Source organism: Ostrea edulis, chromosome 6 (assembly GCF_947568905.1).
Source record: "Ostrea edulis chromosome 6, xbOstEdul1.1, whole genome shotgun sequence".
Taxonomy (NCBI): Eukaryota; Metazoa; Mollusca; class Bivalvia; order Ostreida; family Ostreidae; genus Ostrea; species Ostrea edulis.
Genome location: NC_079169.1, coordinates 18,920,114 through 18,930,446, shown reverse-complemented (window position 1 = coordinate 18,930,446; position 10,333 = coordinate 18,920,114). Strand labels below are relative to the sequence as shown.

The 10,333-nt window shown below is 39.1% G+C and overlaps 1 protein-coding gene across 1 annotated transcript; it reads left to right on the top strand.

The window, feature by feature from the left end:
• The first annotated feature begins 5,776 nt into the window (after window positions 1-5,776).
• LOC130047207 (uncharacterized) lies at window positions 5,777-7,051 on the top strand. Its single transcript, XM_056141815.1, has one exon. It carries the CDS (start codon window positions 5,777-5,779, stop codon window positions 7,049-7,051), a length of 1,275 nt encoding a protein of 424 aa, XP_055997790.1.
• Window positions 7,052-10,333: the final 3,282 nt, after the last annotated feature.

The window sequence follows — 10,333 nt, the reverse complement described above, 5'->3', positions numbered from 1 at the left end:
AGCTTGCTTACAAATTACAGGAAGACGATTATTCAAAACATCGATCTATTTACTGTGTCCCTGCCATATTAATTTACTTCTATTCATTACACAGTACATTCAACTTGTCATTGACATGTAAACTCTGATTCCATGAGACAGGTTGAATTTGTTTGACAAAGGGCCTTAGAACGTCAAAGTTTTCCCAAGGTCGTTGAGCGGTATTTAAAGGAGACCGAGCTTGCGAGGGTCGCTTCCTCCTGTAACGGGAAGGGAGAAAATGCAACGGACCAGACAGGGATTCGAACCCGGGCCCCCTGAATCTCTAGTCAGGTGCTCTACCAACTGAGCTAACTGGCCACCTGTGATCGAACCCGGCCGACCGCTACATTCCTCCCTCCTTAAATTGTCTTCGCCCCTGAAGACACAACCCAAGTTCTTATTAGCCCCTGGGAGGACTTTCACCTCCAAGTCCAGGGGTGGTCAACGGCACCAAATCTGTAACGGGAAGGGAGAAAATGCAACGGACCAGACCGGGATTCGAACCCGGGCCCCCTGAATCTCTAGTCAGGTGCTCTACCAACTGAGCTAACTGGCCACCTGTGATCGAACCCGGCCGACCGCTACACTCCATATGACCGAGCAGATATATATATATATATTTTAATTCTATGCACATCTGAAAATAACGAGAGAAACAAGAGGTCCATGGGCCTAGAATCGCTTTTCTGATACATTGTAGAACAGGCAAAAATTCTCACTAACCAAGATTCATCAATTAACAAAGTTTGATGATGTTAAGTCAAATAGTACCTGAAAATTTAAATGTAACCGTCCAAAAGTAGGTCACGGTGACCTACTTTTGGTCGACACACTGAAGACTCAAGATGCATCAACTGACAAGTCAAATAGTATTCAAATATAGCCGTCAAATTCCAAAAGAAGGCCAAGTGACCTACTTTTTGGTCGACACACTCCAAAGATTCAAGATGCATCAGCTGACAAAGTTTGATAATTGAGTCAAATAGAATCTGAAATATTCAGATATAAACGTCAAATTCCAAAAGTAGGTCACTACTTTTTGGTCGACACACTCTGAAGACTCAAGACCCATCAACTGACAAAGTTTGATGATTGTAAGTCAAATAGTATCTGAAATATTCAAATATAGCCGTGAAAATCCAAAAATAGGTCACGGTGACCTACTTTTTAGTCAACACACTCTGAAGACTCAACATGCATCAACTGACAAAGTTTGATAATTGTAAATCAAATAGTATTTGAAATATTAAAATATAGCCGTCAAATTCAAAAAGTAGGTCATGGTGACCTACTTTTTGGTCAACAAACTATGAAGACTCAAGATGCATCAACTGACAAAGTTTGATGATCCTAGCTTTCATAGTGTCCAAAATATGCATCTAAAATTGAAAATGTGAAATTTGAATGTCCGCAAAATTCAAAAAGTAGGTCACTGTGACCTACTTTTTTTTTATAAATATGTTTCGAGGCCTCTAGACGCATCAACTTACAAGGTTTGATAATTCTAAACCTCTCGGTATCTGAAATAACAACCTAAAATGTATTCATAAATGATTAGCCATAAAATTCAGAAAGTAGGTCATGGTGACATACTTTTCATATGACGCACTTTAAGGTCCCATGATCCATCAACTGACAACTTTTGATGATCATAGGCTTAAAAGTGTCCAAGATATGCATCAAAATCCATTTAATAATAATTACCTGCGAAATTCAAAAAGTAAGTCACCATGACCTACTTTTGAAACAACATGATATTAGGTCCTAAGATGCATCAACTGACAAAATTTGATGATCCTAGTTCTTATACTAAGCAAAATATCAAAGATTTAACAAAACAAAATTTAAGGTCAACTTTTAAGTGACCTTTAGACCACACCCTTTGCCCTAGGATGATGCCTTGAACAATTTTTTTTATCTACAACCTATCCTCATCCTTATGCATAAGTTTGGTGATAATTTGCCCAGTGGTTCTTGAGAAGAAGATTTTTTAGCAATCACTACTTTTGTTTGCATTTTCCTAATTATCTCCCCTTCTTAAAGGGTCACAACCCTAGTTTTAGTACAAATGAAAGCCCTTGGGCCAAGGATATCCTGTGACAAATTTGACAAAAATTGGCCAAGGGGTTCTTGAGATATAGCCCTTTTCCCAAAAAGTTGACGCACACCGCACGCCAGACATATGGCCATATGATTAGCCTTCGGCTCAGAAGAGCTAAAAATGATATATAATATTTTTTATATTGCTACCTCGCCATAATGTAACCATGTGTATGCATGGTTTGAACCAAGTAGGCCTATATGTTGGTAAACTTTTTTCGAGTACCAAGATATTTGGTGCCGAGCGAAGCGAGGGACCAAATCGAGTGGTGAGAAAAGTTTAACAACATACATAGTACATGTTTCATACGAGAAAGGTAAACTCTTTATGGTCTCTATTAAATTTATTTTAACCCTTTTGTATTTTTTATCCTTTAATCAAGATCATCAACATTTATCTTGGGTGCAATTTTGTATTGGCTGGGTTTTGATAATTTGTGTCCTCAAGGGGAGTTTACCCGTATTCAACAGCCAGGTGAGGGTACACAGTGAATAGTTTTCAAGTATTATTAGGTTTTTCGTACACATTCAATATATCTTCATCCATGTTTCAAGCGTGTTTGCCATGTCTTTTCAAATTGATTTAAACTAAGAACTTGCTAAAACTATTCTTTTGGACATTTTCGGGCATGATAGAAAATACTTCCAAGCGTTTTCTTGATATCATTTCTGAAAATCTTGAAAACAGACTATTTGGGTGACCAACAAAAACGGATCAGATATGCTGATAGAGTGATATAAAACTGTCCCTGTGTCTTTTGTTTCAAATGATAGATTGCTTGATGTATTGCTTTGTTACTGAAGATGGTGAGTACACATCCTATACTATTTTCATAAAGTGTTAGTGATAGGGCATAACAGATAACTCAGAGAGAGAGAGAGAGAGAGAGAGAGAGAGAGAGAGAGAGAGAGAGAGAGAGAGTTTCTGTTGGTCGCCCAAGTCACCCAAATCTTTGTGTTTTTGTTTTAATATTCAAGTCTGGTAATTGACACACCGTATTCAGAAAGCGCGACGCCCTTCCTTGAGTGTTACCAATCATTGGTAATTATTGGTCTAATAATTAGAAATACAATAATTAGAAATACAATGGCATGGTTATCCAACCATGAAGCTTGGACCTGGAATGCACCAAGTTATTTGGTACAGGCAAAAAAATTTGTTCGAGCTGTGGAACATGTACTAAGGGTTTAAAAGAACGCATTTCTGAACTCTTCTTGCCGTTCAACGCTCAGAAAAATTGAAATGAACAAGTTAATTGATATTTGTTAATCCCTCCATTTTGAAATGCAGGTGTGTGACCAAAAAAAAAAGTCTCAGCAAGTTGTTTTAGAGAGTGATTTCACCTAATTTTCAGTATTTTACTTTTACTATATGTCGCGGAGTCGCTGTTTTGTTGCAAACAACACAAAACTGGGTCGGTCTCAGACAATTATTTTATTTCAATAGAAGGGGGAAAAAACCTAGAAAACATATGAAAACATACTCACAAACATGCACACAAGACAATAGACATACATAAAACACAAGACGTAAACTGTGATTAAGTTAATTTTCATTTTAAGTTAGTTTTTGTGGTGTTGTCTGTAAATAGTTGTTTATGCTTGTAAGGTGTTTCCGTAGTGTGAGTGTTGGTCGATAAGGCTATTTTTAGCATACTGGTTTGGTCAGTCAGAGTAGTGGCTGTTTGTCAAGCGTGTGGCCACGTTTTCATGCTGTCCAGCAGGGCTCTTTTCTTGGCGAATTCCAGAAGTTAGTCTGGGTAATGGGTAGCCAGAGAGACAAATATTTTACTGTGTGGGCATAGGTTTTCTCCAGCCGGTAAGGTATTTTTGTGTGAAATAATTGCGAGGTTTCGGGCTAATTTTCTCGTGTATTGTGTTTTCAATTTTGTTGTTAACCAAGTCGCTGTGTGTATAGGTTTTAGGCTAAGTTATAGCTATTTCAGTGCAGAGGGGATTTAAGAAGCTATCTGGGCCATATCAGGCAGTACTCTCAGCGTTTCAGTAGGTGCTCGGCGTGGGAATCAAAACACTTGAGCCCGGAAACCATATTGATACTTCGATGTCCAGTGCGCGTGACCTTTGACCCTTTGACCCCAAAATCGATAGGGAACATCTTCATCCCATGGGTAGTGCATATGTATGATATGGTGACTGTAGGTGGAAAGGATAACGCTTTAGAGCCCGGAAACCATATTGATACTTCGATGTCCAGTGCGCTTGACCTTTGACCCTTTGACCCCAAAATCGATAGGGAACATCTACATCCCATGGGTAGTGCATATGTATGATATGGTGACGGTAGGTGGAAAGAATATTGCTTTAGAGCCCGGAAACAATTGCGTCTACAGACGGACGGACAGACAGACAGACGGACAACCCGATTCCAGTATACCCCCCCCCCCACAACTTGTTGCGGGGGATATAATTACTCTAAAGCGCTGTACATTAAACAATTATGGGTATAAGAGCATAAAAATTACTTAATAAATCATTAACAGTGAAAAACAAAATTTTGGGGGAAATCGTGAATCAGGGGTACCTGTAAAGTGCGAAACGAAATCGAAACGAAATCTACCGAAACGAAACCTACCGAAACGAAAACCACCGAAACGAAACGAAACAGATTGTATAACCGAACTATTTTAATTATAATTAAAAATGGTATCTTAGGCCCCTGTGAAAGTTACCACATATAACATTCGCCTCCCCTTTGATGTAGGCTTTCGGCTTGACTGTTACAAAGTTTTAAAAGTTGGAAAGGGGGGGGGGGGAGTAAGCACAAAGTACATATCCGTAGTTGATTAAATACCATGTACAATATTAGTTTTGGATCCATAAATTTCAGAACCGAGGGTTACAGTCTCAGAGATCTCGGGAAACACATTATACGAGGGGTGGGATCGCCGACGTTGGATCCGCCTTTGGGCATAGATACATTGTTTGAAGAAGCTCGTGTCTGAGAAAATTGAAAGCAGGAAGAGCTCTTAACCTCTTATTTTATCTCTAACTGCTGAGGTGCGAGTACTTTCAATAATGGAAAAACTCTATACATTTGGGGTGTTGCTAAGACGGGGAATTGAAAACGGGACGGAAAACGGAATTTTTTTAATGCAATAATATTAGGAGGAGGTCGGCATTTTGAAAACTGAAAAGGCTTAAGAACGAGGAAATTTTAAGCAGAAATCACAAAGAGAACGGGAGGGCATATTCAGAATCCACCGTTTGATATACTACATACAAATACACAATATCCACATGTATACATATATTTGTCTTTAGAGCAAAAATACTGAATCATGTATTTATGTAAAGTATGGAAAGATGGACTACTAGTAAAATTGCTCAGATCTGGAATCGGTGGTAGAATGTACAAATGGATCAAATCATATTTGAACAACAGAAAAGGCAGAGTTTTGGTTGATGGACAGTGTGGGAAAAAAGTCCTTCTACGACAAGGGGTTCCACAGGGAGGAGTACTCCCGCCGACCCTTTTTATCCTCTATATGAACGATCTTGTTCAACAGCTACCAAAAGGTGTACGCACAGCCCTTTATACAGACGATCTTGTTCTCTGGTGCTCAGAGGAATATACAACCACAGCAAAATACAGAATACAAACTGCTTTAGACAGGGTAGTGACATGGGCTGAGCAATGGTGTGTTACAATCAACAGAGAAAAAAAACAACTGGAACTCTGTTCTCACTCTCCCAGAAAAACCAATCTGTACAGCTTAATCTGGGCAGCACATCACTAGAGATTGAAGACCAACAAACATATCTTGGAGTAACCTTTGATAAAAGAATGACATGGAAGCAGCATATAACATCAGCTGAAGCAAAAGCAAGAAGAAAACTAAGCATCATGAGGAAATTGGCAGGAACAAATTGGGGTGCCAATGAAAAAATATTAAAATCAGTTTACCAGGGGAATGTTCGTCCACATCTCGAATATGGATCTACCTCATGGATGACAGCAGCAAAAACCCACCTACAGACCTTAGACAAAGTACAGAACCAGGCACTACGAATCATCACAGGTGCCATGAAGTCAACCCCAATACATAGTATGGAGGAGATAACAAACTTAACTCCGCTAAGTAAGAGAATGGAGTGCAATGCAATGTTACAAGCCGCAAAATACTGCTGTACTGAAGATCACCCAATGAATAATAGACTAACGCAACTCTCATCAGGCAGACTGAAAAGATCAAGTTTTGTATTAGAGACAAGAGCTTTACAAAGAGAACATCATGAATCGCTACCAAAGCAAGTCAAACCTATAGCCTTTTCTGTAAATGACTACCCTACTGAAGATAAACTGAGAAATGTCAGCATTCAGACATTAGTACCAAACATCACATCCAAAGATGAACAATCTGATATTGTAAAGAAAACTCACACTATGACCATGCTAGAAGAACAGTACCCCTCTGAATTTTGGATAAGAGTATTTACGGACGGATCAGCCACAAATGCAATAAAAAACGGAGGGGCTGGTATATATATCCAATATCCAAATGGAGAGCGACAATCTGAAGCAATACCAACAGGCTTGCATTGTTCCAACTATAAAGCTGAAGAAAAAGCCATCAGTCATGCTGCACATACCATCACAGACAAAGTCAATATCACAACTCCAGTTGTTTTCCTTACAGATGCTCTGTCTGTATTACAGGGATTGACAAACAACAAGCTACCATCACTAGAACAGGCGCTATTTAACATTCAAAGTCGCATAACAGTGCTACAATGGATCCCTTCGCACTGTGGAGTCTATGGTAATGAACAAGCTGACATTCTCGCAAAACAAGGTGCTGGACAACAACAGGAGGAAAACCCAGTTTGCCTTGCAGAGATGAAAACCATAATAAAATCTGTACAGAAAATCCAACCATCAAGACAGTTACCACCATCTGTCGAGACCTGAACAAACTGTCATATTCAGACTGAGGACAGGACACAATAGACTAAACAAACATCTGAACAGAGTGATGAAAGTGGTACCATCCCCAATGTGTCCCTGTGGTGAGGCAGAACAAGATACAACACATATTCTACAGACATGCAAGAACCATCAGGCATTGAGACAAAGGATATGGCCATTACCAACAACCATCCAGGAAAAGCTATTTGGAACAGTGGAGGACTTACAGAAGACCACCAGATTCGTAGAGGAAGCAGAAATCCAAGTGTAGAGGCGAACGACAAGAAGAAGAATGTATTTATGTCCAAAAGCGGATCCAACGCCGACGACCCCATCCCTCGTTTAGTGTGTTTCCCCAGACCTCTGAGACTGTAACCTTCCGTTCTGAAATTTATGGATCCGAAGCTAATTGCACATGATATTTATGTACTTTGTACTTACCCCCCCCCCCCTTTCCAACTTTTAAAACTTTGTATCAGTCAAGCCGAAAGCCTACATCAAAGGGGAGGCGAATTTTATTTATATGTGTAAACTTTAACAAGGGCCTAAGATACCATTTTTAATTACTATAATTAAAAGAGTTCGATTATACAATCTGTTTCGTTTCGTTTCGGTGGGTTTCGTTTCGTTTCGGTAGATTTCGTTTCGTTTCGATCTTTACAGGTACCCGTGATTCAGTCCCTTTAAAAGGACTAGTAATGTTCACATGTAAAATAGCTGTGTTGTCAACTTTAACAGGGTCAATTTAAATGAACAACTTTAAATAAACATTAAGAAGAATCTGGGGTAAAGAGGTAAGTTTTTAATAACTTTTTAAAACGAATAGAATTCCCCTCAGATCTCAGGTATTGGGGTAGATTGTTCCAGTGTAGCACGCACCACGTCGAACCGTCTGCGTCCATGTCTTAGTATGTCCACGTGACTGCATCAGAAACATAAGTGTTTTCTGATCGCAGGGATCTACTAGGTGTGTAAAATTTGACAATGTAAATTTACTAACACGTGTGTTATGTGGTCATATTTAATTGTACGTGTAATGATCCTGGCGGCGGTGTTTTGAATCCTTTGGAGTCTAGTCAAGGAACTGGTACTTATACCATACAGTAAGGCATTGCCATAATCCAGCCGAGAGGACACAAGTGAGCATATAATGGTCTTACAAGCACTCTTCGATATTAAAAGTCGAATTCGGCCAATATTACCTTGCTAGTTGATAGTAACACGATTTAGCGATACTTCGAACCTGGTGGTCCATATTTAGCATAGAATCAAGATGTGTTCGTGAAACACAAATGCCCCCGATAATGGTCAATTCCAAAGATGGCCAATGTCACACGGACAAATATTTTGGTACCAGTAGAAATATCTTGTCACAAGAAATGCTCATGTACAAGATGAAAGTTTTTAGAAGTTATGAACAATGTCAATTTTTTTCAAAGTAGGTCAAATGTCAAGGTAAAAAGGTTTAGTGACCATGGAAAGGTCTTGTCACAAAGAATACTCATGGGAAATATCAAAGCTCTAGCACTTACCGTTCAAAAGTTATTAGCAAGGTTAAAGTTTTCAAAAAGTAGGTCAAGGTCACAGGGTAAAAAAATAAATGTTGGTACCCACGGAAAGGTATTGTCACAAGGAATATTCATGTGAAATAACAAACTACCATTTTCTGTTCAAAACTTATTAGCAAGGTTAAAGTTTCAGACAGAATGGCAGGAATTACAGAATGACAGACACGACAAAAAAAATATGCCCTCCAATTTTCGATCTCGGGGGCATAAAAAGACTCCTAGGGTTTTCACACATGATGAAATGTTAATTTTGGTTCCGTCAAGTTGATGCTGAATTCATTAAAATAATCAATCCTGTGTTTTGGTGCGAAGAGAATAACCTCCGTTTTTTCTTAATTTAACTTTAGGAAGTTGGAACGCATCCTAGAACTAATATCGGATAAGCAAGTTTGCAAACGAGATGTGTTAATCCAGTTACTGGTAGGTGTTATTGCCATATACAATTGAATATCATCTGCATACACTGGAAACTCGTATTTATGGCATATGCAAGGTGAATATAACGAACAGTGATCAATCTCATAACTCCTACAAGCAATACAAAATAGATAGTTGGGCAAACACGGACCCCTGGACACACCAGAGGTGGGATCAGGTGCCTAGGAGGAGTAAGCATCCCCTGTTGACCGGTCACACCCGCCGTGAGCCCCATATCCTGATCAGATAAACGTAGTTATCCGCAGTCAAATCAGTGTGCCAAGAACGGCTTAACAATCGGTATGAAACACGTCAGACAGCATTTGACCCAATGCGAGGTTGTATTGACGAACTAGATCGTTATAACGAGCATAGCATTTGTGAAATGCTGACTTCAATCGAGACTGTTGAAATCCCTGTACCATCAACTTGTTTTGTCAGTAGCTTACCTCGATTTAAAAACTGACTATACCCAGAACAAGCTCTTGCATATCGAATCAGTTGAGATATATAAACACCATATGCAGGTGATAATGGAATATTGCTACATAAATGTGGGAAGTTGACGATGGAGATACTGAAATCATCCTGTTTGTCATACAGTTGAGTTGTCAGTTTGCCGTTAATGTCTACTTTCAATAAAATATCTAAGTATGAAGCAGAAGTGGACGACAGTGCAGATGAAATGTCATGATGGACTCTCAAGACAGCAGTCTCCGTTGAGTGATGAGCACTATAAGCTGATTCTTGTCTTATCATGCAGGTGGTTTAACTAAAAATGATCTTCCAGCCTAGAATTAACAACTTTTTCCAGGATTTTAGAAATATACGAAAGGTTCGAGACAGGGCGATAGCTCTTGAACACTTCTTTGTCTAATCCTTGCTTTTTCAAAAGAGGACGTTTTTCATTGATGACGGATCAGTTCACTCTGATATTGATTTAATGATGATGGTGGTGATTGTTGGAAGAAGGTCGTCAACACAGGATTTCCAAGCAGATGTTGGTATCGGGTCTAGTTCACATGCATTAGATGGAGAAGCCATAATGATCTTCCGAACCTCTGGTGTGAAGCAATCTAGCGGTTTACCTTCAAATTTCTTGTCTTCCCTTAGTGCATCCACAGATGACTGTTTATTCAATTCTGAAAGATTGTCTCTAATAGTGTTAATTTTATCCAAGAAAAAAGTTCCAAAAACATTTGTAAGGTCCTTTTCATAGCCATAAGAAGGGGAAATGGGATTGTTTTGTTTACCTATAAGTGAATTCGTAAATTTATATACCTTTTTCTGGTTGTTTCCA

Excerpts from the sequence above, each read along its gene's own strand:
- LOC130047207 (XM_056141815.1), top strand. The coding sequence starts at position 5,777 with ATGGTGTGTTACAATCAACAGAGAAAAAAAACAACTGGAACTCTGTTC.